Source organism: Aspergillus foveolatus (genome assembly GCF_047715535.1).
Source record: "Aspergillus foveolatus strain CBS 279.81 unplaced genomic scaffold BDW70scaffold_10, whole genome shotgun sequence".
NCBI classification, from domain to species: Eukaryota; Fungi; Ascomycota; class Eurotiomycetes; order Eurotiales; family Aspergillaceae; genus Aspergillus; species Aspergillus foveolatus.
The window spans coordinates 471,913-497,370 of NW_027396074.1; the positions used below are offsets into that span (position 1 = coordinate 471,913).

Genomic DNA, 25,458 nt, shown 5'->3' on the forward strand with positions numbered 1-25,458 from the left:
GACTTTGACTCGTGTACGACTCTTCATTGTTGAATTGCATTCTGGTCGAATCTGCAAGGTCCTTCGTTTGGCTTCAACCAGGTTCGCGTCCTTGTCGCGTCTGCGTGCTTTCACAAGCGTGCCGATTGCTGCCCGTATCCATTAAGAAGGGGGGAAGTCTCTCAACGGACCCAGCTATAACCAAGGCCGCAGTGGTGTTGACCAAACGACCAAGACGAGTTTGCGCTGTAAAGTGCCCGCTGCTTTGCAGTGGTGCGGCGTTTACCTTTCCAGACTATCCTCCCTTCAACGACCGCCATCGCGATGACAAACCCCGCGCAGCCGTTTGACTCCAGACGGTCGACTATTTATAACCGTCAACCGGAAGAGCTTCACATTCCGTCCGGAAATTCTACATCAGGCGGCCATCCGCGCCAGCCAATGTCCAACGAATACCCTACAAGCCCCGATACACATCTTCCATCCATAAACATCCATTCTTCAGGTTCCCAGTCTAACCAATATGGAGGCGCAAGCGGTGGCGTTGCAGGAGGAACGCTTCCTGGTTCTCTCCAACCGGGCAATTCTGCCAATCGACCACCAACAGTATCCATGAATACAGCCCCGTCCGCGATTCCCACGTTGCCTCATTTATCTACACAGATTCAGCAACAACCTCAACCGCAGCCCCAATCAACAACCCCGCGTTCCAACGTGGCGAATTCCCATGGACACTCAAGGTCCAGCCCGGCAGGATACAGGCCGCATGGCTCGTCTCCGAATGCTGTATTCCAGCCTCCAACTCCCCAGGGCGCTAAATACTCGCCTCTGGGGCTGGCTGATATTCGACCTTCTGGGGATCTTCTCGGTGATCATGCTACAAATGCGGGTGCAGCTACATCTAAAAGTGTCGAAAACCAGGTGCCTACAAACAGCAACTACATTACCCCTTGGCCCATCTATGCCGTTGACTGGTGCAAGTGGCCGATTTCAGGAAATCCTGGTTCTTTTGGCGGAAAAATCGCTCTGGGAAGCTATCTAGAAGACCATCATAACTATGTAAGTTTTATTCATAATGGTGGTTAATACGCTTGTCACCTGTTTCTAACCAGCGGTTCTAGATACAAATTCTGGACACTCACCTGGCATATCCCGACCCTGATACTCCTGATGCCAGTGCCGGGGAGCTTAAGCTGGAATACGTGAAATCCGCTGAGGCTACCCACTCATATCCTGTTACACGCATTCTTTGGGAACCGCCGTCGTCCCAGAAGCAATCCACTGACCTCTTAGCCACTTCTGGAGATCATCTCCGGTTATGGTCATTACCAAACTCGCAGCCTCAACACAGCTCTAACTCCATCACACGTCCGTCAGGTCAGAGAGATATGCCTGTAGCTAAACTCTCGCCTCTGGCATTGCTTTCCAATTCGAAATCGCCCGAGCATACCGCTCCTATTACATCCCTGGACTGGAATACGATATCTCCTAGCCTTATTATCACTTCCAGCATCGACACGACTTGCACAATCTGGGATATACCCACATTGACGGCAAAGACGCAGCTCATTGCACACGACAAGGAAGTGTACGACGTGCGTTTCTGCGCCAACAGCGTTGACGTGTTCGTCAGCTGTGGCGCTGATGGAAGTGTGCGCATGTTTGATCTCCGGAGCCTGGAACACAGCACGATCATATACGAGCCGACCGAGAAGAACGAGAAATGTAAGCTTTATGTATGACAATGTTTCTTTGATCTTTGACGCTGAGACCATGGCATTAGTGATGAGCCCTGGCAATGGAAGTCCCTCCGCACCTACTACTACCTGGCCCCCGCCCTTGCTGCGCATTTCCGGTAAGCCCTCAAAACTCCCAAAGCACCTTGAACACTATACTCATAACTGCAGCCTCGCCTCACGATGCCCACCTTCTCGCGACATTCTCCCAAGACTCAAACATAGTCCGAGTTCTTGACGTCCGGCAACCGGGCCAAGCCCTCCTCGAACTTAAGGGCCACTCAGCGCCCCTCAATACCGTCGAATGGTCTCCCAACCGGCGCGGTATTCTCGCCTCCGGCGCAGATGACTGTCTCGTTCTTCTCTGGGACCTCATCAACCAGCACAACACCACCCCGGTCCCACCCGGCGTCCACAACCCAGGTGCTCCCTCCACAACTACCGAACGTGGCCCCGCAGCTGCATGGCAATGTGACTACGAGATCTCAAACATCAGTTGGTCGCCGCAGGGAGGAACCACAAATGCCGGTCACCCGCGCGATTGGCTAGGTGTTTGTGGAGGGCGAGGGGTGTGGGGAGTTGCCCTATGAAGGACAACGCTAAAAGGGGAAGGAAAAAAGTTATTGATATCCACTAGACGCCTTGTCATATCATTCGCTTTTTTTCTTCTTTTCATTTTATTCCATTCTATTCTCTCTTCGTTCTCTTCATATTACCCGTTTGTTGTTTATGGTGGCATTCCATTTACCTATCTATCCCATTTGCGTGTTGCTATCTTCACTCCGGCCGTTTTTCGCCTGTTATTGATTCTTTACGAGACGAGGTGACGCAGAAAGACCTGATCTAGCAACCCTGGCTGGGCCATATATGTCTTTAGAAAGAGCATCTTGGGCTGTTGTCTGGTATAATACGGTCTGGTACGAGTATACGAATGAATGATTGAATCATTGCGTGCACATCTATCTACCTGGTATCATGTTGATCCTAAACTAGACGTCTCGTTTCGTTTAATTGATAGAAACGCACTCTGGTCGATTTAGAGCAATGGAATATGAACAAGAATGGACAGAGGGTTCCGAAAGAACAAGAGAAAAAGCACTACGCCCGCTAATGCTAGAATATAATCGAGTCGTTTTTGAGGATGGATGACCTAAACAAGCACGAGAGATGCGTTACATAATGTAAATAGAGATAACGGGCAATCTATGCAACTCTCTCTTGCTTTTCGCGTCCCGCTGTTTGGGCGAGGGCCTTGGTCTCAATCCACTTTGCTAGATTTACGCTTGGAATGTCAACCAAACGCCAGAAAAGGTCACCTGCCCAGAGCGAGATCGGAAGACAGATGAGCCAGCCAATGAAGAAGCCGAGGCAGTACTGAAAGTTTGTCTCTTTGCCAGTGATATGCCAAATGTTTGGCATGAGCGAGTACCCCAATGAGTGGAGAATGGGCCCGTGGACAATGTAAAACGCGAAGGAGATCTTCCCAAGATACTGCGACACGGGGTTCACAAAGAGCTTTTGGATATCTTTAGAATGGTTGATACTGTAGACAATCATGAGCGCACCCAAGGTCTGCGGAAAACGGTGCGGTTCCGGATATGTTTTTGGTGTGATATGCCATGTCCACATGAAGAAAGGCGTGAACTTGTACCCGGTGTTGGGGGTAGATCCTAGATATAATCCCAGGATGAAAAGAGCGATCCAGCGCTTGCGGTTCACCAAGCGAAAGGAGAATTGGCGTTGAGGCAAGGCAGCATTGCCCCAGCTGCGTTTCTCTTTATCACCAGCCTCTCCGGAAGATGGGCGTGTCTCCCAAAGACCTTGGATTAGGTCGGCCTCAGCCATAAGCATACCGCCCAGGAAAAGAACGACATCCCAGCGGCCATAGCGCATACAGAACCATACCAGCATGCTAACCAAAGATATACGAATGGCCGTCTTCACGCGGGCTGTAGCGAGAATTGTTAGGAAGAGAACGATAGAGCTGCGGAACTCAACGGGAATCGTCCAGAGGTGAGGATTATAGTTATTATAATACAAGGCCCAGTCAAAAGGGTCCATAAGGCGCGCAAGCGTATAATACCAGTCCCACAACTGTTTGGTCAGAGATCTGACCATGATCGGTGGATGTTGTTCGTTGGTACCCCTGATCGTGTGGCCTTCAAAAAGAACTTTCTGCGAATAATTGTATGCGCCCAATCGTACGGCTATCAGGACAAGAAAGATGCCAACAAACGAGGGGATGTATAGGCGAAGGCCTCGTCGAAATGTCGAAGAAGCCAGAGTAACATATGTCTCGTCGTAAGCCCGACTGCGGATCAATTTGAGGGGCTTGTAGGAAAGGACATAGCCCGATATTACGAAAAATATGGCGACCATGATGTGACCTGAGACCAGGACGTGGATGATAGGCAGCTGATAGAGATGCCAGTTCTCATTGTTGAATCCCCACCCAACCGCGACTTTCCAAGTATAGGTGAAGAGAAAGTGAAAGTTGAACACCAATAAACAGGCCCATCCTCGCAAACCATCCAGCGCGGCGATCGCATGCAGCTTTGTCTGCGGGGGCGGCTGGCCGCCGACCAAGTGCTGTAAATAGCTGGGGGTGATGACTATGCCCAGTTTGGTGAACCAGTCTTCTAGATATTCCTGCCAGTGGTCGGCAAAGTGTTCAAGGAGCGGAGCCAGCTTTGCTGGATCATAAAGAACCTCCGAAGCTGAGAAGCTTCGAAAGTTGGGCCATGCGGGAGTTCGACTTTGGGATGCGCGACCAAGGCCGGATTCAACGTCATTTAGGGGGACATTGTGGATGGCGGGGGACGACTGCCTCTCGTTCTCGACGTCCATTATTTCGAGCGCTGCGAGTCTGAGAGATTGAGGCGAATGCAGAGCCTCGATCCAGGGCAACTGACGAGGTTCGGTCTAGGGGAGCGCGGTCTTATATGCAATTGCGATAGTGGAGTCTGGACTCTTTGCAGCAGGTGCTGATACTTATGGGTCCGGGATTCGTCATCGGCGATTGTGACTGACAGCGGTAGAACGGAGCATGCTCTGGGGCCCTCTATGATAGAATAACTTCTCGCGAGGTCTGAACTTGGTGCACAAACTGAAGTGGGCGAGAGAAAGTGAAATAACAGTCGACCATTTGGGGGCGGAGGGGAGTCAAAGAGTTAAGGCCAAATGGCGAGTGTCGATCCGGAGGATTTCAGGACGGCGACGTTTCACCATTTTTAGGGTGGCATCAGGGACGGAATACGAATTGGCTAAGAATCTTTTACAGATCTATTGCTCATCTCAATGATAAAGCTTTTGGTTATATCGGATCGTTTATTTACCTGTTTACTTCTAATCTGATCACGACTTGAGTGCAATTGGCTTTGACTTGTATACATACTAAAGACAGGCACCTTCCCCATTTTAGCATATATAGAGATTGTCAGCCAAAGCCAGCCAAAGCGAGCCAGCGGTGAGTTGAGCGGAGAAAAAGAGACGGCAATATAGCTACACGTGATCTATCTTGCACCGCCGGGCAGAAAACGTCCGAGTCCGAAAGCGGAAACCCCCAAAACTCAACAGCCACGCAGCAGCATGGTCGAATCTTTATTATAGAGCTAGTAGATGGCTCGTCTGTATAAAATATGGATATACAAGCTGCGCTGCAGTGTTACCCGTGCTTTGTAAGCTCGTAAGGACGACGGATTTGACAAGGAGACCCTGCAAGGCATCCTTTATGAGCTGGCGAATATTTGGTCTTGTGCAGCGAAAGCTGAGTACAACACCATCATTCTCTATCGTCACCATCCATTTATCAATAATCTTCACAACCTGGAGCAATGTCTAGCTGCTAAGCCGCTGGCTCCGCTTCTATAAATGCTCTGATCTGCATCGTCGGTCGTCCTTTCTTTTTCCACCCTGCCTTAAGCTTCGTCTCATTCTGCAGCCCCCTTTCATCCCCTGTATGTCTTGTTCCTCATTTGTCATTCTCCTCCATCGTCTCTCTCCGTCATTAATTTAGACTGGTACCCCGTTATTAGCACCGGGCCGTTGTGGAGAGGGGGCTTGCTGCTGTTATCGCCGTCTCTTGTCTGCCCCATTAATTCTGCTTGCTATCGGTCCGAGTTTTCTTAACAGAACTCGCAATCGCCATGGATTTGCGCACAATCATGAACAGCGATGCCGCGGGCACCTCACAACGGCCTCCATCCCCCGCGTTGCATCGATCACCGCCGCAACTCACCCGCAAACCATCCGAGCCAATCTATCCGGCACACGAGCAGCTTCCGTCGTCGTCATCCTCGTCTTCCTACCCATCTGGGTATCCCAACGGGCCAGCGCAGCAACCCGCGCCGCTCCAGCGGTCCCAAACCTCGCCAGACCGAGCTCCATCCTACGGCTCAGTGCAATCGCCCTACCGGTATAACTCTACGGGCGCACAGTCTCAGCGCGGTCACACTCCACCCGCCGCGCCTTACGGCGCATCGGCTTCGCGTGAGTCTTTCGCCGCGCTAGCCAACTACCCTCCGCAACATCATCAATCGCATCAACAGTCGCCTACAGCTCCCCAGCGCTCCCAATCCATACAGTCTGTCCTCTCCCCTTATCCCCCCGCCTCGCACTCATACCTCCGCAGAGAGAACTCGCCCGCCGCGTCCCAACATCCATATCCGTCCCAACAATTTTCCCCCCCGGCAGCACAAGGGTCGCTTCCGGGTACACCGCGAGGCTCCGCTACCGCTCTCTACCACCAGTCAACACCTTCTTCTGCACGCCCTCAGTCCTCCGGTCGTGACTCACTCTCGAACCGAGCGTCGAGCCCGTGGGTCAACCAAGATGGCCAGATGCACATGTCGCCGACTGCTGTTCCCCGCTCCTCGCGGCATGATTATAGGGAGTTCGATAATACTCCTCGACGTGCCTCCGTTGTAACTGAGCGAAGGGAATCGGATGAGAATGTGAGTCCGAAGACGGCCTTCCCTCCGGGCTCCCGGCGCGATAGCGTGGCAGGTAGCGAGCAGGCGGCTCTGTCGCAATTGCATGACAAGGGAAACAGCATAGCTGCGCAGGGTAATCGCACGTTTGACCGAAACTCCCACCCGCTCGGCGGTCCAACTGCGCCGATCGCGTCACAAGTCAATAGCCCTCCGTCCCGAGGATCTCTCCCGAACGAATCTCCCAAGGAACAACAAGGCCCACCACGGTCCTCAAAGGCTAGTTCTGTATCTGAGTCGGCTCGAACCAATTCGAGTCCGCAACCTCCCAAAGCCAAACGAAGACGGTATAACGAGCCGCCAATTTATGCTCAAAGAACAAGTCGCACGAAAGGGAGGTGCCCAATGATCCCCAACCCGCTTCCTCCCGTCCCCAAACATCTGCGAAACTCACCACAAAATCCTTGGGTACTACGCCAGCAAGCCGCCTCACAGGCGCCTCCTGCTACAAAGATAAAGCGGGAGGGTTCAGTCGTGGTTGGGGCCCCAGCCTTGCAACAGTCGCAGCCGTCACGCCCATCACAGTCCGCTGAGCCACCCGAAATGAAGAGCTTGGGACCCTGGGAACCATCAATCACGGGACTTGAGCCATTCGAGGAAATCACCAAGACAATCTGCGACTTTCTATTTCAACATGTGGTCCTTCGGAATGACGCCATGGCTGGCCCTCCCGGCGCAACAGCACAAGGTCAGGGCGCCATAGTTGAGGTCGAAGCGAAGCTAGGACATATCATCGATCTTGATCGCGGCGAGAGACTTCGCCTCCCAATCATGACTGAAAGCATCATCACTCGAGAACGCATCCGAACAAGCTTCGAAAGCAACATGACACTGGTATGTACCTCATACTTGCCATCAAACCTTTGTGATTCACTCTATCTAACTTTCTAACAGGCTCAACACCGCGCAATGAACAATTTTCTCAACGAAGCCGTCAAGAATTCCATGCCCCAGGCCAACCCAAAGCGAATTCCGCTCTCCTACGCCCATAAAAAAGAGCGAGATTCCTTCTACGAAGTCTCACCCGCCGAGCTGCCCCCTGTCATCCGCCAAAACCTCAACCCTCGCCATAAACCTAAGGTGCGCGTCACCGTCGACCAACGCACAGGCGAGGTTCTTGCCAAAATCGTGAAATGCCGAGTCGCGGACCTCGATATCCACAGTCCTTTGACCGCCGTTGACTGGCGCGTCAGTGTTAACCTGGAAATGAACTATGATGGTGACATTTCCCATCTTACGCCAGCTGATACTGGGCGTGGGCGCGCGAGCGATCGGAACAAGGACCGCATGAGTTATAGGCATCTTGCGTATCAGGTGGATCTGACACAAGTTGCTAGGTCCGAGGTACGTTCCACCCTCTCTCCTGTCCATATTTATATCCTTTAGTCCTAATTATCTATCTTATACAGCCGTCCGCAAAAGGCGAATTCGAACACGAGCTAGAAGTTGAAGTTTCGGCCGCTGAAATCCGCCGTCAAGGCCAGCTCGCTATAGCTGGTGACCCCAACAACCAGTACCAGGACCTAGTTAAGGGTCTTGTAGATAATGTTCGCATCCTGGCGCGGGCAGTCCCGGCATGAGATTGTTTTACTTCTTTGTCCCTTTTTTCCCCCTCTCTCCCCTTCGCGCACGAACTCAGAGTTCACGACATAGAGAAGACTCGATTTGTTCTGGTCTTTGCTTGCTTTTATTTTCTTTTCTTTTCTTCTTCAAATATACAATGTCACTTTGCACAAGAAAGACAGAGCTGTGTGGGAGAAAAGCTGTGCAGGGTGAAGTGGCTGGCAAGTTCCTGATAGGACAGGTAGTCTGCCCGGGGGGGGGGGGGGGGTTCGTTGTTGTTCTTCTATGACTGTCTTAATATATTTTTTCTACTCATTCAACGGTTTACCAGAGAAATGACAATGAGGGAGTTGGGTGGAGGGTTTGTTTATAATTTACTATTTGTTGATATGTATGATATAGCTTGTGTCTATGTGTAGATGAATTGATTGATGGAGATAATACAATGATATAGAAAAAAGGTACCTAGGAGGCCAGAGGCCAGAAACTGAATATCAAGAAAAGTTGAGACAGAATATAGGTGAAGCGCCGTTTAGACTGAAATGGATTGTACTCATAAACATGCGTCACGAGAATATCAAGGACTGGGCGTTCCTTCTTCATATCGGGGAGCACCATCATCCGTATCACCATATGCCCCAGCACCCGGCGTAGCAGCTGCGCCGCCCATTGCTGGTGTTGGCGCATCATACGGACGACTTCCTTCGCCAAAGTCGGCGGGCGTAGGCGCATTGTACGCCCCAGGCGTTGGCGCGCTATCAGCCCAGGCTCCAGGCGTGGGTGCTGAAAGACCAGGTGTAGGAGCGCCGCCGTATGCGCCAGGCGTGGGTGCCGAGTATGTTGCTCCAGGTGTTGGGGCGTCGTAGGCCTTGTTGTCGTTCCTGCTGGTGGTATTAGCACTAGCTGACCAGGCTGGGGTGCGGCTGCCGGATGCTGCGCCCCAGGCGGGTGTTCGGGACCCGGCAGCGAAAGCGTCGAAGTCGCTGTTGCCGGAGCCGGAACCGAAGCCTCCGCCGTAGGGGGTTCGGGCACCTGCGTTCCAGGCGGGTGTGCGTGATCCTGCGCCGCCGTAGGCTGTCCGGCTGCCGTCGGCTTTCCAAGCTGGTGTGCGAGAACCAAGACCAGCACCGCTCCAAGCAGGCGCTGCAAGACTTATGTCAGAAAACCTAGAGAATAAAGCAAGAGCTTGAGAAACTTACTTCTAGATGACATTGCCGCACCCCAGGCGGGTGTCCTCGAAGAATCGGCAGCGGCCATTGGAGTACGACCGCCCTGCCAGCCAGATGACGGAGCGGCTGAGTTTTGAGGGACCCGGGGACCACCCCTACCACGGCCAATATCGATAGTCTGGCCGGTAACAGGATCTTTGACAACAAGGAGCTCTTTCGGTATAGTAACAAGCTTGTTCTTCGAATGAAGTTCCACTCGAGCCTGAACATCGGTCGTATCCTTGACGATACCAAGAAGGCCCTTGAAAGGCCCCTTTCTAACCAAGACTGTCTTGCCGAGGAGTCGATCCCGTCCGAAAGTCTTCGAGGGAGGTGCCATCATGCCACCCGGAGCACCATTCCTCATCAGAGCTGGGTTCATCTTGGAGAGATCTGGACCTGTAGGTCTGCCTCCTTTTGCGGATACTGTCACAACATTGGTAGTACGCACAACGACAATACCTGCGTTCTCAGCTTGGGCTTTGTTGTGGATGAACAGGAAGGAGCGGTGGATGTGCAGAATTACACCACTGCGTTGCTCGCCGTATACTTCTCTAACAGTATCTCCATGCCGAATTTCAGCACCGTTTCTGTCGGTAGCCACAGCGTCTCGTCGTGGTGTGATTTTGTTCGTGACTTGGGAGGGGAGAATAGTGCGGATAGAACCGTTCTGGTCCAAGACTCGTAATGATTCACGGTCGACCTTGACAATGCAAGCAACAGTAGCGGCACTTTGTGATATTAGTAAAAAGGGACAAAAAGGGAGATAGGAACTCACTCTAGTTGGACGAGATCGTGAACATCGAACATGCCGAGTTTCCCATCAACGCCCGTCTCGGCGGACAGGCGAAGGTCTTTACTAAAGACAGTAATCTCCTGCATGCTCATGTCGCTAAGAAGAGTGACAGTGTCGTCTCTCACTTGGACAACCATACCCAACTCGTCTTGGTACCTACTACCGCCGATAACTTTGACGTGGTCTCCCTCCCTGAAGCGCTTGCGAAGAGTCTTCACAGGAGCTTCAATCGTTTGGCCAGCCAGCTCACCTTCTGTAACCAATATAGTCACAATATCTCCACGGGTGGAACTAGTGCGACCGGCAAGACCCTGCTGTTCGCCCTTGAACACCTCCACTGGGTCTCCAGGGAGATATGATTCTTCCGCGGTGGAGTTCTTGAGTGTTTCCGCAAGGGAAGCAAGATCAAGATTTGAAGTACCGTTCTCGGAGTCACGAGCAAACATGGTGACCTCCTCCAGTCGAGGGTTGACGTTCTTCGTGATCAAATGCTGGACTTTCATGTCCTTAATCAGGAAACCGTCAATATAAGTCTCACCAAGGTAGTTCCATGACTTGGCACCCAAACCGGCCGTCGCAGTTAGATACTTGCTGTGCTTCTTCTTGGCCTCGGCCTCGCTGAACAGCCGCTGTGGAGGACGTGCAACAGCGGGATTCGCTCCCGGCCGTTTCCTCTTTGGGTCCATGATAGGAGCGCCCGAATCCTCATTCATACCATAGTCCAGGCGAGGGACCAAACGAACAGTGACAGCCAGACCGTTTGTCTCAACCTCCTCAATCTGAGCAAGATCATTCATGTACTTGCCGCGCTTGATCCGAACCCAACCGCCAGGGTTGAGCTCCTCGGACTTCTGCACTCGCAGTAGGTCCGGCATTTCCTTAACCGGAACCAGAATCATCTTCGTCCTTGGATAAACGTTTGACATGTCTTGTAAAGCATCCATGACATCGGCCTGTCTCCGCGCTTCGACATAGATGTAGCCACTCATCGCGCCCCCACGCTCAAAGGCCGAGATGATCTTGATTGGGTTCCGAGAACCGGGCGGTCTATCCTCGATGCGTTTCTGGATGGAGAAGACGACCTCACGCTCCTTGCCCGCCTTGCACCGGACACCCCATATACTGGGATCATCAACACTGGGGAGCAGCAGCCGCTTAGGGACTATGACGGCATCTGTAGCAGCGGCACGGTTCCGTCCGTAGCGCTCCTTGAGTAACTGTGCCTGCTTCTCGGCGTCCAGAGTTGCGGCTAATTCACGCTCACGATCGAGTCGACGATGTTGACGGTCATCGGTTTCAGCTCCTGCAGGCAGAACATCATCAGGATGTTGTTCTAAGCCATAACCCTCTTCTTCCTCTTCGTCTTCGACCTCGTCCTCCTCCTCATCAACACCAGCTTCGTAATCAATGAAGGCACTAAGCCCCCCGTGTCCCTTTCTTCGCTTCCGTGGTTTCTAGGAAACAGGCAAGACACACTATTAGTGATTGTTGAAGAGCTTTGGACATAATCTGGAGTTGCTCACCGAAACATCGTCGTCATCTTCATCTTCCTCCTCATCTTCCTCCTCGTCCCCTTCTCCTTCTCCGCCTTCCTCATTTTCCTCCTCGTCTTCCTCGCCACCCTCATCGGCGCCTTCATCATCGCTTCCATTTCGCGCAGAATCACGGTCTCGTTTTCTGGTCTAAAGTTCCTGCCCATCAGCTTAAACATCATCGAACAGCAGCCAACTGCAAACAAACCTGGTCATGATGAGCCTCCTCGTTGTCCGACTCTTCAGCGGGTGCGGGGTTGAAGTCATCATCTTCCTCCTCGGACCCGAAGTCCTGGTCCATCAAATTCCGAGACATTTTCGCGTCGGTAATCTTAGCGGGCTGACGTTGAGTTATTGCGATCAGATAAACTCCGTAATTGACCACGAAGTATTTGCTGGATATGCGAGACAAGAGTCGACCGCAGTAACTCCTGTAGGCAGGCCTTTAGTGATCAATAAACAGGGCAAGGCAAAATCAAGTGGCCAAATTAAATTGTTCCAGCAACCGTAGTTCTTTAAGCAAATCGATGATTCCTGCTCGGTGTTGCTGCGCAACTCCGCGACGGCACGTCGGGGTATGAAAGCGAGGTCGTGTCCAGGGAAGCGAGAGCGAGTTTTAGGGAGCACCCAACACCGGATGAATAGCTATTTCTCTCCAAATGGCGGCCGAAATTGAGGAGATGCGTGACGATTGAGAGTTGGGGAGCTTTATAAAATTGAAGGCGAGTTTCATTGAGAAGGAAACTGCGCGCTTGGTCTTGGTGCCCCGCCGGACTAGTTCTCCAGCGCGAACATACCGCCAAACTCAAATCTCTTCTTGGCACAACATGTTGAAGAAGTAAAGCCCACTGAGGTTTATCACTGAGGTTTACGAACTAGAACTAGCTTATTGATTATGTTTTTGGAGACTGAAATAATAAAACTCAAATATTGTACAATCGAATTCCAAAAGGTCTCTACCTATCTAGCACAAAAAAGGGATAAATAACCAAGGTCCCAAGATACAAGATAGTTTCCAACCCTACAGTTTCATACCAAACATCTGATGCACACGTAGACTCTGCCGCATGCTCAGATCCAACATGATTTCCTCACTTCCACCAGGGATCGCATACGCACGCACATCACGGTACAATCTCTCAATCTTACCACCCTGTCCACCACGGCTATAACTCAAGCCTCCGAAGATCTGACTGGCTTCGCGCGCGCAGTACTCGAAAGTCGTTGTCGACTGGGCCTTGAGACCGGCAATGGCACCGCCAAGCTTGAGCATCGCCTCGGTCTCTTCCATCGACTGGCACTGGAATATGATGTTCTCGAGCCAGTTGTAGCTGGCTTCAATCTGGCGGGCCATGTGGGCCAGCTTCATACGGATGACGGGGTGGTTGACGAGCTTCTGGCCGAATGTCCTGCGCTTGTGGGCGTACTTCATGGATTCCTCGTAGCAGACGCGGGAGAAGCGGAGACACTGGATGATGATGCCAATTCGCTCGTGGTTGAAGTTGGTCATGATAACTGGATATTCCGTTAATACTAATGCGACAACGAAAGAGGGTATGAGTTGACTTACCCTTGAATCCCTGGTTCTCCTTGCCAATGAGGTTCTCCACGGGAACTTTGACGTCCTCGAATGTGACGTACGTGGTACCGCTGCTCCAGACACCCTGGCAGTCCATGCGCCGAGTGCTGACACCACCAGCTTCTCTCTCAATCAAAAGTACTGAAATTCCGTTCATTCCAGGGCCGCCAGTACGAACCGCAGTTGTGAAGTAATCAGACCAGACACCGTTCGTAATCCACTTCTTCTCGCCATTGACGATATAATGCTTGCCATCTTCAGAGAGCTTCGCTTCGCAGGTAAGGTTGGCAACATCGCTACCAGCATCGGGCTCAGTAATAGCAAGACAGATGCGCTTGTCACCTGCGAGAATACCAGGCAGGATGCGGTCCACAAGCGGCTTCTTACCATACTTCACCAGCGGGGGACATCCAATGCCATAGCCGCCAATCAGGTTCCAAACCAGACCACCGCTGCCAGCGCGGGAAAGCTCATCTGTTAGAAGCATCTCGTGGAAGAGATCCCAGTTCTCAGGCGCAACCGACTGCACCCGGTGCGGGGTGTATTGCGTGGGGTACTTGACACCGAGTAGACCTGCGAGATACCCGCGCTCGCCCATCTGCTTGTAGATCTTGGCAGGAACCTCTTTGGCCTCATCCCACTCCGTCACATATGGCTCAATTTCCTTCTCAACCCATTCCCGCACCTCCGCACGGAGCGCGGCATGGGTCTGGTTGAAGTAGGGAGAGTGGTACTAAGCAAACGATTAGCGAACAACTCCAACCCTGCTTCAGACAACGGACAGAATAAACTCACTCCTTGGTACCATGATGGATCGGCAAATGGAATCAAATCACCATAAGGATCCTGAGGACCTGCGGACTGCGCAGAGGAGACATCAACAGGCTGTGCGGCCTGAGGCTTTTTGGGTGCTTCCGTCGCAGCCGCAGCCGGGGCCGGGGCTTCAGGGGCTTTCTTAGAGTCTAATGACCCAATCTGCAATTGCGACTTGTACTTTTTCAGGATCCCCTCATTGTGGTATTTCCAGAACTGTTTCGAGGCGTCTTTTCCAGCCACTCTTGTGAGAACTATTGGTAGCAACAGTCAGTACTCAGGCTGCGGGCCAAGCGAGCGCTGTTTGGGGTTCAAACTCGGAACGTACTCTTCTTTCCACCTATTCGCGGGGCAAAAGTCAGTGTCACATGCAAAAACAAAATGCGACCAAAATGTCGCGCATCAAGGAAACGCACCTGGATGTTCGTTCTGGAATTTGGTCAGGTCGTATACGTCTTCGTCAACGATAATCCAAAGACTATCAGGCTTGTTGTTTTTAGCCACGTCTTCCTTGCTGAATGTTTTGGCCATGATGACAGCGGGAACGGTCTCAGGTCACGAGGAGAATGAATATAGAATTTAGTCGAGGTTATTTGATGGGGAGGCCCTTATATTGAAGACTAGGCAGGGTATGGGGAAGAGTAAACCTGGGGTAAAAGAAAAATCGGAGACGGGAGATGGCTGAAGGCTTCGTTATAAGGATGAGGAGAGAACCAGGGTCCTAGGCCTATTGACCTTGGGAGGTTAGGACCAAGGTGGATAACGGGCTCGGACAAGAGACCAAAAGAAGAATGCGTCGGTGAATGGCAACTGGTGGAAGTGACCTTTGCTACAAGAATCTCCAGATTATCCTCGGTGATTTACCTATGATATGCGCTGGGTAAAGATACGCCTCCTTCACATGTCCATCAGGCTGAGTAAGACACAGGAAGAGAGGCATGGGCCGCTGAGACCTTCCTATCACGTTTACATAAACTCCCATGCAATAATATCGCAGCTTTACCCCCGAGACCTAAGCAATGTCGGGCACTTTGCGATCAGCAGTTCGCCTCGGCCAGCTGATTGCAGAGCAATCCCCTGTTTCTGATTGGTTCATATGCGATTCTCATGCGTCATCGCTAACTCGTCGTTGCTGCACATTTGGGGAAAATACCGAGGCTTATTACTCGCACGTGACCATGATCTCAAGAGTCGACTCGGCCGCAGCTCTCGTGTCTTCTGACATGTGAATGTTAATGCTATGGTATTGGTTCCTCACCTCATATCGCATCACCTGCCAATCGAGGCGTGACATCCATGGGCCCAGGACGAGCATAGGCGGCAATCAGCCGGTGAGACTCAATAGAAAGTGAACAGACTCCCGATTCGGGAACTGGCCGATTGGCTAGAGTGACCATGTGAGACTTGCGGCTCATACTCCATTTGCTATGCGAAGTAAGGAGGTGTCTGAAGTAAATGCAATGAATATTCGAAGACGGTATGCAGGCTCTAGCAGCCTTACCGGAGACATAGATTTATATTAACCTAGTAATACAACTTGCGCCGATATTGCACATATCTACTCTTCTGCCTCTCCTTCGCTCGTGTAGCCGAACTCTTCGGGAACAGGCGCTTCCTCTCCATCTTCATCTTCATCGACAGCGGTCAAGACCCCAGCAGCAGCAGCAGCCCCTGACCCGCTGAGGGGATTTTCCGGACGACGCGGAGTTGCCAAGAGTCTGCTTGGGTCCGTAAATTCTGCCAGGCGGGCTTGTAGGTCCGCTGGGACAGCAGATTCTGTTGCAGGTGCAGGTTGCTTGGTTTCCTTACTAGCCTTTAGCTCAATGACGTCGCGGGGTTCCTCAGGTGTCTTGTCCAGAACGACGACTACACCACCGGTAGGCTATAATATACGTTAGTTATTCAATCATCCTTCACCATAGGACTGGGGGGTGGAAACGTACCCTCTTCACAGGCTCATACCGCGGATCGGGGAATGTGAGATACTTTAGTTGCGCAGGCAGCACTCTAGACATGTTCTCAAGCTCGTATCCAACCTTTTCACGCTCAGCCTTCTTCTTTTGTCCCTCGACTGCTTCCTTGTCACTTTCCTTCAGCTCTTCGTCGCCCTTGTCCTCGTCTGTCTCCATCTTCTCAGGCATCTGATCCGCTACCTTTGGAGTCGTTGGAGTTTGGTCGACATCCATACTCTCGCGCCTATGCTGCTTCTCACGGCGTAGCGCGCGTCTTTTGGCCAAGGCAGTTGTAGAAAGAACAGCGGTCTTGACCTTCTCCGGCGCTTCCTCAGCCTTGACCTGTTGCTCTGGGGGGTAATCGAAGAGGCTAGGTCTTGTGTTGCTGTGGAACTTGAAGAAAGGCACCTCGAGCTTTTGGTCGACACCGATTACAGAGGTTGGGGCGAAACTTAGTGACAGGAAATGAGTGAGAGGGAACCAGTACCAGTATTGGAGGAAAACAGCAGCACCGACTATTCCTGGCATGTTGAGGTTTCCTGTTTGTGTTTGCAGGCTGATCGTGCAATTGCGACCACCGGCATCGATGATACCAAGAGCGATTGCGCAGCCAAACTTCGCCATTGCGTCCTCATGTCTGTCACTGACCATCTTCATCATAGTCTTGCGTAATGAGCTGACTCGGGGATTCATCGCCTCATTTTGCTGCACCAACACCATGGCCAAAGCAATCAGGGCTCCCTGTCGAACGAAATCGGTTGAGTCCTTCAGCATCGGCTCGAGGAGATCAATAGCTTCATCGAGACCAGTGCCGGCACATGAGATACCGAGAGCCATCGCCGCACCGTACCTGACATGGGGGTTATAAGACTCCGACAGCAGTTCAACCATGCGGGGTACGCTTTGGTGTTTTCTGAAGAGGATGAAGCCCAAGCTCAGAACGGCGACACGTCGAACATCATCATTCACATCACTGACAGCGACGTGGAGCAACTTGCGAACAGCCTTGTTGCTGCTAGTGCCGCAGTACGCGAGGGCGATGGTCATGATACCACCGTAACGAAGGGTTGGGTCAGGGTCACCAAGAAGGCCGTTGATCAGCTCGTCAGCAGCCTCCTGCCGACCGTACATGATCAGAGCCATTCCCATAGCTAGACCCCGGACAATCTTCTCGTGCTGAGTATCATGAGCGTACTGGATCATGTCTTCAAGCACCTTCATGTTACCGGTTCCCAACATGACCAGGCCCATGGCAAGACCAACGGCTTCACCATTGAGGGCAGAGTCGGTGTACAGAACGTTTCGTAGATCGTCGTATATACCCTCATCCCCTGTTGCCATACCCGCAACGCCGAGACCCAAGGCACCACCGTGTTGAATCACTTCTTCAGTAGCTTTCTTGAACTGGTCACGAATGTAGTCGACAGCCATTCCGCCGTGGTTGGCATAGATCAAACCAAGCGCATACAAGGAGCCGCCCTGACTATACAGAGATCCAGAGTTACCGACGCCATCAATACTGTTCTCCTTTGGAAGGTAAGGCTGCAAAAGCCTCTGACCCTGGCTCAAATTGCCACGGTGAATGACGCCTAGAGCAGCGGTCGCAGTAAACTTGGACCAGTTAACCGCCTTTCCAAGCCATTCCAGGTTATCACGGAAGAATTTGTCCTGCGCTGTTCCAGCGTACATGAATCCATTTGAGATCGTTATCGCCGAGTGGAAAATCGAGTTGCGAGGTTCCAAGGTGTCTCGAAGTTTGTTGAGAATTGCTATATCAACCCTGCTATTCCGATGCAGGAACTCCATGTTCAACTGAATGGTTTTGATCCCATCGAGGATATCGAGAATATTCTTGAACGCAGTACGCGCCTCTGCTGACACTTTGGAATCAGCGTTAGCACCAATAGATGACGATTGATTGTCCAATAACGCGTCCGACTCTTTCGGTTCCTCTTCTTTGGTCTGTGAGTCTTCGTTCTTCTCCGGCACGAGTTCAGTAATCTCTTGATGGACTTTTTGTAAGAATTCCTGGGTACTGTTGTCGTAAAGATCAAAAGAAATCTGGTAGGCCACCGCAAGTGACCGAGCATCGCCCTTTTCAACCAATTGGCGAAGGATGACGGAGGCCATGGAGTGTTCGTTGAGGTATACGACGCATTTGGCGATCGCGAAGTAATCAGGCGAAGGAATCTCGTTGAGCAGTTCAAGAATGAGTTTCAGAATCTTAGTAAAGACGTTGAGTTAGCTCATGGCTGACAAGCAGGACAATCACGCCGTACCTCATTGCGGAATCCTCGCTCTTGGACAACACCCATGCAAATGTCCAGCACATATTCCATCAACTCTTCGCTTTGGCGGGATTCACCATTCTGCTGTTTTGCATCCTCGCTAGCGCGCATTATGGCTGTTCGAAGAACTTCCAGGTCCTTGGCTTCAATAGCAATACCAATCACCTGGCGATATCGTTTCTGAAGGAAGCACTGCTCGAACAGGCGCTCAATGACAGCTTTCAACTGGCCTTGAACGCCTCGCTTGAGGACGAGCGGAACTTCGACATCCTTCGAACCGGTCTCCTCGGCGCCGGGATGAGCGCCGTCCACCCCTGTAACTTCCTGCCTAGATAATAGCGATTTTGACGGCAAAGCAGACTGTGAGAACGGGGTGATCGGGGACGTAAGACTGGCGGATGTGCTACTGGCACCCTCGACGGAAGTTGGGAAGGCAGTGTTCAGGTTGGTAGGTTGATCGCCCGCTGAAGGCCGTTGGGAGGTGGACAGCGAAATGAAAGTATCGACACACTTGGCTAAAGCACGATTAGATGAGGAACCACCAAGCTCACACAGCATCGTGTGGAATGTACGCACCAATGATAGTCTCCTCAAATTCGCCACCGTTGTCAAGGTTGAACAGTTTCCCAGCGCCCAATGCAAAAACCATGCTCTCATGGTATTCCTGGAGGTGGTAGTAGACCTTGGCGGCGACCAGAGCGGCAAGTTCGCGTTCGGGGAAATCTTCATCTTCGTAAAGCGCCTCTCTGAGAATTAAGTGTTAGTCTAAAATCCGTTGCCGCATAATCGCCGGCTGTAATGGCAAAATATTGGACGAGATGATAAACAAACATTTGCGGGATAGCATCAACTACTTCCGTCCAGAGAAGGTCGATCTGAGAGTCTAGTGTCTGCAAAGCAAACACCTTCAGCTCTGAATCAGGCTCCGAGAGAAAGCCAACAAGGCCAGCAGCCGAAGCAAGCCCGACCATAGTGAGGAGGTTGATGGACTAGCAGCTGGAGAGATGATGACGGCGCTAGAGGAGGCGACAGCTTCAACGGAGCTTCGGCTGGACGGTTTGAGGGGTCAGGTCGTAGAGAAGAAAAGACCTGGGGGAAGATGTTCGACAAGTAAGGAAAAGTACAAGAAACAAGGATGGAGAAAGGTGAAACAGCACAAAATGTTGAAGATGCAGAGGCGAGCACACGTCAACGGATGGCAGGCTGATGGAAGCTGTCGGAAAGGTACCCATGGTCCCTCCAGCCCGCCCTACCGAAATGTCACGTGTCAAACAAGGCACTTGATGGGAAGCCGCGTGAGCTCAGCTCTAACTTGCGCACGAGGACAAAAGGCGGGTGGTTCAATCTTCAATAAGTGATCGCTTCCTAATGCTGATATCCCTACTAGATAATATATTCTGCATCTGTCGTTCTTGAACGCACTTTGTGTTTGCCATAGGAGATGTCGGCTATTTTCCCGCAAAACATGGCTCACAGCCTAGTGCCTTTACCTCTTAGAACAACTGCACATCAAGACCCTCTGCTACATGTGGAGCGGCAAGCGAGGCATATACAACGTAATCTGCAGCTTCTCATAGACGCCCAGAGCGAGGGTTTGCTGGCTGGGCTTAGCGATCAACAACCTGATGAAAGTGTGCTTAAGAGCTATGCGACGTCCTCACGGTCACAGCTGTCCAGTCCTAGCGGAGCTTCCACAGCGTCAGTTCTACAGCCGCGCAAGAAGAAAATCGGACTACACTCAGCAAGAGAGAATATTCTCAAGTCCATGCAGGATCTCATGCAACTCCGGGAGGAAGAACGCGAAATACTTGCTTCCAGGCAGGAGGAAATAAACGATGGATTGACTGATATTGAAACATTCAATACCAAGCAATCGAAGTTAGAGAAAGCCATTGCAGCAATCAATGAGAACATGGAAACCCAGCGTACCAGGGAGTTGCGAGCCGAGAATACCAGGCTTGAACAGGAAATACATGAGCTGGAGAACAAGCTGGCGCAGATGAAAGCAAGGCATCGACATGTTGTTGAGGAATTAGCGCAAGTTGAGAACTCTGTGGAAGCTAAATTATCGTCTTATAAAGCTTCGCTATCCCTTCTCGAGTCGGATGTCCGGAGATTCCTCGCAAGTCCCCCGGTCACGCCGTCGGCCAGAGGCACTGCTGGAGAGAACTTTTACTCACTAAAACCAAATCGACGAACTCTGGAGATGGCACAGGAACATTGGAGAGTGGAACAATCTGTATTGCAACATCGGCAAGAGGAGGTTAATGCCGAGATCGAGGCACTTGAGGATGGTTGCGATGTGTGGAAACGGGTGGTTGAAGTTATCAGCGGGTTTGAAAAGCGTCTGCGAGCCAACATGCGCCGTTCGATACAAGATCAAGAGGAACTACTGCAAGACAAGAATGTTGCGCACAACAAAGGTAACTTGGCCCAGGCCATTATTGAAGACTTGGAACAGACGACAGATCTCGTAGAGCGAAACCTGGACCACGCGCAAAGCAAAGGTTGGAAGCTCCTTGTTTGCTGCATTTCAGCAGAACTTGAAGCACTTCGCGAGGCTCGAGTGATGCTCTTGAGCATGTTCGACAACACAGAGGATGTTAATCCGCCTACCGCCTACGGAGACTCTGGAAAGCCGCACAAGATCTCAGACGGCGATTCACATGGCGATCCTCTTGGAGTGGATAATCCTGAGCCTCCAGCTGACCTGTTGCAAGATATGAACAGCCATTCTCCCGGTGATGCCAAGTCGGAGACCGAAGATGACGAACCTGACCCTGCTTGGTTGCTGCCGGAGAGTTGATTTATAGGGCTAGGGCTGTGACAAATATATCAATCGGGAACGAGCAGCTTGAATTGAGCCTTTACAGCATATGCACCTGAGTGTGGGGGACACCTGCCTTAACAGCGAGCTGCGCCTTACGAGATTCATATATGTATATATTTATTTGGCTATAGTGGTGCGCCCTCACTAGAAGCGACCCACTATCGAACGCATATAATATAATCTTCCTACTGGTGTGTTGATTATTACCTTTTTCCTGGATGTCGAGCAAAGCCATTTATATAGCGAACTACAGACGCCCCCAATACCGAATAGCAAAATTACCTCACACCTGGTTTACGCCTTCACTTTATCGCTATTCAAGCCAAAGCCATGCCCAGAATGCCGGCCTTCAGTTCCACCCTTTAGTTCAGAAATCGCAATTTCACTCACCCCATTCACTTCAACCGGCCCCGTAAACATCTTACTCGCCGCCGTGACCCACGTTACCACACCAACCAGCGCAATACCACCAATCGCTGCACTAGTGTAGTTCATATTTTCATCGTCCACTGGCGCCTCAGATGGGAAATTAAAGGTGACAAACGCAAAGAGGAGGAAGAGGAGACCTAGTACGTTCAAAGATAATGACAATGGGAGAGACAGCGAGAAGGGGCGTGTGAAGTGCGTTGAGATTTTGTGCGAGGTTACGTAGCCGAGCAGGCGGGCCAAGAGGGGAAGGGCGTAGGATATGTCTTTGGAAGAATGCGAATTAATAGGGGGTGTATTCTGCGTTTAGTACTGTTAATGGGAATGAGCTTACAGAATCCGGTGGTGGCTATAGAGATGATGGTATTAAAGCCTGTTACCGTGCCGAAGTAGATGGAGTTGAACGCCATCTGCACGAGTGTCGTTGCAAGGATAGCGCTGAGAGGGATGTGTCGTTTGCTGGTTACTTTGGACAGAGTTGTGGAAAAAGGAAGACCACGGTCTCTAGCGAAGGCGAAAAGGGATCTTGACCCCTCTGCGATCAAACTAACCGAGCAAATGAGGACTATCAGCGTCATCATACTTGCCATGAAGCAAGCTCCGACTCTGCTATTCGTTGAGTCGTAGAAGATCTGGATGACCGGGACCCCGGTGGTAGATGCCGCAGTTATCTCAATATCGCCAATGCAAAAGCACAATGTGAGTAAGAAGACGAAGCCAGTAACGGCACCGAGTCCCACGGACATAATCATGGCTCTCGGGGCGTCTCGTGAAGGATGTGTCATTTCGTCAGTCATATGGCTTGGTGCGTCGTAGCAGCACTTACCGAAGAAGCTTTGCAGGATGCCTATGATGGTGGCCATTGCCTGGCCGAAGCCGGTGAAATTCTGAAAGTCCTGGGAAACAAAAGAGGCCGACTGCCTATGCCTGTTAGTGGCCAGGAGGGTGATAGTGATGACAATAAAGGAGCAAATGTTCCAGATCAGGATCATTCGCGACAGCCGACTGAGGATATGGGGTGCGAAGATATTGACGAGGAGAGCGCTGAAAGCCACAGCGTACGTGACGAGGACGGTTTGCCAGCGCTCAATGGTGAAGCCGGGGAAGACCAGGTTCGCTTGCCCGAGGATGAAGTTGGATGCGACGGAGTTGTTGACGGCGCCCATGGCCAAGATGCCGGTAAGCATGAACCAGCCTGTGATGTAGGAGAGCTGACGGGAGACTTTGGAAGGTGCGAGGAGGGCAACCCAGGAGTATTGGCCTCCAGCGACGGGCCACCGCGAGCACATCTCGGCCATGGACAAGGCGACGGTCGAGGTGACGACGCAGACGCCAATCCAGCCAAAAACCATGACAGGGGGTCCGCCAGCTTTGACCCCGATGATGAAGACTCCGCTAAGGGCTGTCCAGCTGATGATTAAAAGGGTCAGCTTGTGTCTTGATCTAGGATCCTCCACGACGACTTACCAAGTGACGATACTGAAGCTGAACCCGATCATGTCTACCAGACTAAAGGACCGTCGGAGCTCTGTCTCGTCAGCCTCACTCGAATAGTCGTCTTGTCAATAATCGTACCCTGTTTGTAGCCCAAATTTTTTCCAAGGCCATTTCCTCGCCGGCCGCTGACGCAAACACATTTTGATTCTCTTCTGCAGCTTCCATCTTGATGAGACCTTCTTTTTCTGAACTTTCTGTTCTATAGATGGAGGATGACGCGCTTCATCTAAATCTTCCTGTGTAAAGGCCCGTTATCAGTATATCACAGTATATCATCATGCAGGGATGGTATGAAGGCTAGGCTTATCTCTTACCTACCCCATGTCTCCAACATGTTGATAAGACGAAATTGGCCAGATCCCCAGCAGTTGTCACCTCCAATTTAGTCGTCAGCAGTATTCCATCGTCACCATCCTGCGATACACAAGTAATCGGTAATCTTTGTGCAGACCTGCACCTTCACAGCGGTCGCTCTGTCCGACCCCAAGCCGTCGGCTAGACCGAATCATACCACATTCGTCACATATCCAAAAAGAAAACAATATATATATATATATATATATATAAGCAGTGATTACACAACAGTGTGGCTTATAGCCCTGCTAACGAAGGCAACAGACTGGGCCGTTTTCTTGCTCATCGTAAGTTGATATCTGCAGACTACCCTGTATTGCAAGGTAGTCGACGCCTTCTGCTGATTACCGCAGTACTTCATTCCTCCCACCACAGCACTTTCTCCAGGGTCCAGTTCCAAGACTGACCTGACCAGATGGGCCTCATAGTCCTGTTCATAGTCCTCCTCCTTCTTTCAATTATCATCCGCTCCCTTTACCTGCTCTACGGGCACCCCTCTCCTCAGTTCCTGGCCCCAAACTCGCCGCCTGCACATCCCTCTGGCTCGCCTACCACACCTACATCGGCGACGAATGTAGCACCCTCTTCGCGTTACATCAGAGATATGGACCCGTGCTGCGTATCGCCCCAAACGACGTTGATATTGCCTCTGGTGACGCGATAGAACCCATCTACCTAGCGCGCGGGGGGTTCCCCAAGACCCCAGTGTACTCTTAAGTTCGACGTTGGCGGACACAGCACGATCTTCTCGACATTGACCTTACCAGAGCGGGCGAGTCGAGCCAAGGCCGTGGCGCCACTTTTCTCGACGGCGTCGATCCGTAACTCGCAAGAGAGGTTGCTGGAAGTTGTAGATGATTTCGTGGACCGGTTGCGACAGGGGGCCCAGTCTGGCCGGCCGGTCAATGTGCTGGGCCTGGCTAGGGCTATGGCGAGATGCTGTGAGTGCGTACCTCTTCCAAGAGCGGTATGGGGCGCTTGACGAGAACGCGGAGGTTATGTCTGCCTCACCGTTTGTGGATGCGTATGTGGGTGTTGGCGCGTTCTTCAACTTTGCCTATGGCCGCGTAGGCGAGTCTCTAATCAGTCTTGTTGGATACCTGACTCAGTCCACTGGGACGGCCAAGTCCTTTACGGCGATCGATGACTACACCAGCCGGTTGGTGAGGCGGTTCCCAAAAGCGGCAGCTACCAGAGTCGTCTCCTGGAACGGGTCTCACTGCGCCAGACGCAGATTGAGATCAAAGATGTCTGTTTTGCAGGGACGGACTCGACGGGCATGAATGTTGCAACAATTATCTGGTACTTGGCGAAATATCCTGAAATGTTAGTTTCCTCCTCGATATAGTTGCCAGGGTAGGGCTCATATGTTGTCTTGTGGGGATATAGATACACCAAACTCCGCACTGCCCTCCAAGACAACCCCCAGACGGCGACCCTCTTTCAACCCCGTACCTCCGCGCCGTCATCCGAGAAGGACTTCGCCTCTCCTGGGCAAATCCTATCCGCCTTCCGCGCTCCGTGCCTGCCGGCGGCTGGGAATACAAATCCTGCTTTTCCCCGGCAGGGACAAGCGTCGGCGTCTCGGCGTGGCAATTGCACCAGGAGGAAAGCGTCTTCCCCAATTCCTTATCCTTCGATCCAGAACGGTGGCTGGAGTCGAATGTGACAGACGACATGCTGAACAATTTCTTCGCGTTTGGCAAGGGAACGAGGGCGTGTTTTGCGTAGAATCTAGGAACCGCGGAAGTGACGCTTGCCATCTGGAAGGTTGTGGAGAACGATATGCTTAGGGGCGCTAGGGTTATTGATAATGACGGGAGGGAGGCGAGATTCAGATTTTGCAGTGGTTTAATAGTAGGGTTAAAGGGGAAGAAATTCTTGTGCAGTGGATTGATAGGTGAGGAGCTGGGTATA

General features: G+C 51.7%; 9 protein-coding genes across 9 annotated transcripts; 4 read left to right on the plus strand and 5 right to left on the minus strand.

Moving 5' to 3' along the window:
• The first annotated feature begins 224 nt into the window (after positions 1-224).
• On the plus strand, positions 225-2,709 carry BDW70DRAFT_9190 (WD repeat protein). The gene is made up of 4 exons (XM_073745193.1): positions 225-1,038; positions 1,101-1,704; positions 1,763-1,834; positions 1,887-2,709. The coding sequence occupies exons 1-4, from the start codon at positions 304-306 to the stop codon at positions 2,303-2,305; spliced, it is 1,830 nt and encodes a 609-aa protein (XP_073598522.1). The 5' UTR covers positions 225-303; the 3' UTR covers positions 2,306-2,709.
• Position 2,710: 1 nt separating this feature from the next.
• On the minus strand, positions 2,711-4,840 carry BDW70DRAFT_165779 (acyltransferase family protein). Its single transcript, XM_073741826.1, has one exon. The coding sequence runs from the start codon at positions 4,560-4,562 to the stop codon at positions 2,919-2,921; it is 1,644 nt and encodes a 547-aa protein (XP_073598523.1). The 5' UTR covers positions 4,563-4,840; the 3' UTR covers positions 2,711-2,918.
• A 1,020-nt stretch (positions 4,841-5,860) lies between these two features.
• On the plus strand, positions 5,861-8,283 carry triA (putative mRNA capping nucleoside-triphosphatase; the record flags this gene model as incomplete). The annotated part of the gene is made up of 3 exons (XM_073740399.1): positions 5,861-7,537; positions 7,598-8,047; positions 8,113-8,283. The coding sequence occupies 3 exons, from the start codon at positions 5,861-5,863 to the stop codon at positions 8,281-8,283; spliced, it is 2,298 nt and encodes a 765-aa protein (XP_073598524.1).
• A 389-nt stretch (positions 8,284-8,672) lies between these two features.
• spt5 (transcription elongation factor spt5) lies at positions 8,673-12,511 on the minus strand. The gene is made up of 5 exons (XM_073735984.1): positions 12,011-12,511; positions 11,794-11,952; positions 10,253-11,724; positions 9,466-10,205; positions 8,673-9,409 (listed from the first exon to the last, which is right to left on the minus strand). The coding sequence occupies exons 1-5, from the start codon at positions 12,116-12,118 to the stop codon at positions 8,844-8,846; spliced, it is 3,045 nt and encodes a 1,014-aa protein (XP_073598525.1). The 5' UTR covers positions 12,119-12,511; the 3' UTR covers positions 8,673-8,843.
• Positions 12,512-12,719: 208 nt separating this feature from the next.
• On the minus strand, positions 12,720-14,895 carry BDW70DRAFT_9217 (putative acyl-CoA dehydrogenase). Its single transcript, XM_073745195.1, has 5 exons — positions 14,611-14,895; positions 14,523-14,534; positions 14,177-14,448; positions 13,373-14,114; positions 12,720-13,317 (listed from the first exon to the last, which is right to left on the minus strand). The coding sequence occupies exons 1-5, from the start codon at positions 14,723-14,725 to the stop codon at positions 12,824-12,826; spliced, it is 1,635 nt and encodes a 544-aa protein (XP_073598526.1). The 5' UTR covers positions 14,726-14,895; the 3' UTR covers positions 12,720-12,823.
• A 730-nt stretch (positions 14,896-15,625) lies between these two features.
• Positions 15,626-19,617, minus strand: BDW70DRAFT_9215 (proteasome regulatory particle base subunit RPN2). Its single transcript, XM_073745194.1, has 5 exons — positions 19,266-19,617; positions 19,011-19,180; positions 18,426-18,949; positions 16,138-18,369; positions 15,626-16,076 (listed from the first exon to the last, which is right to left on the minus strand). The coding sequence occupies exons 1-5, from the start codon at positions 19,403-19,405 to the stop codon at positions 15,753-15,755; spliced, it is 3,390 nt and encodes a 1,129-aa protein (XP_073598527.1). The 5' UTR covers positions 19,406-19,617; the 3' UTR covers positions 15,626-15,752.
• Positions 19,618-19,767: 150 nt separating this feature from the next.
• On the plus strand, positions 19,768-21,380 carry BDW70DRAFT_9252 (uncharacterized protein). Its single transcript, XM_073745203.1, has one exon. The coding sequence runs from the start codon at positions 19,876-19,878 to the stop codon at positions 21,238-21,240; it is 1,365 nt and encodes a 454-aa protein (XP_073598528.1). The 5' UTR covers positions 19,768-19,875; the 3' UTR covers positions 21,241-21,380.
• Positions 21,381-21,558: 178 nt separating this feature from the next.
• BDW70DRAFT_157723 (putative GABA permease) lies at positions 21,559-23,352 on the minus strand (the record flags this gene model as incomplete). The annotated part of the gene is made up of 4 exons (XM_073740400.1): positions 21,559-21,956; positions 22,025-23,100; positions 23,158-23,216; positions 23,266-23,352. 4 exons carry the CDS (start codon positions 23,350-23,352, stop codon positions 21,559-21,561), a joined length of 1,620 nt encoding a protein of 539 aa, XP_073598529.1.
• A 604-nt stretch (positions 23,353-23,956) lies between these two features.
• On the plus strand, positions 23,957-25,445 carry BDW70DRAFT_148479 (cytochrome P450; the record flags this gene model as incomplete). The annotated part of the gene is made up of 7 exons (XM_073738873.1): positions 23,957-24,193; positions 24,248-24,490; positions 24,528-24,704; positions 24,737-24,867; positions 24,960-25,261; positions 25,292-25,344; positions 25,380-25,445. The coding sequence occupies 7 exons, from the start codon at positions 23,957-23,959 to the stop codon at positions 25,443-25,445; spliced, it is 1,209 nt and encodes a 402-aa protein (XP_073598530.1).
• Positions 25,446-25,458: the final 13 nt, after the last annotated feature.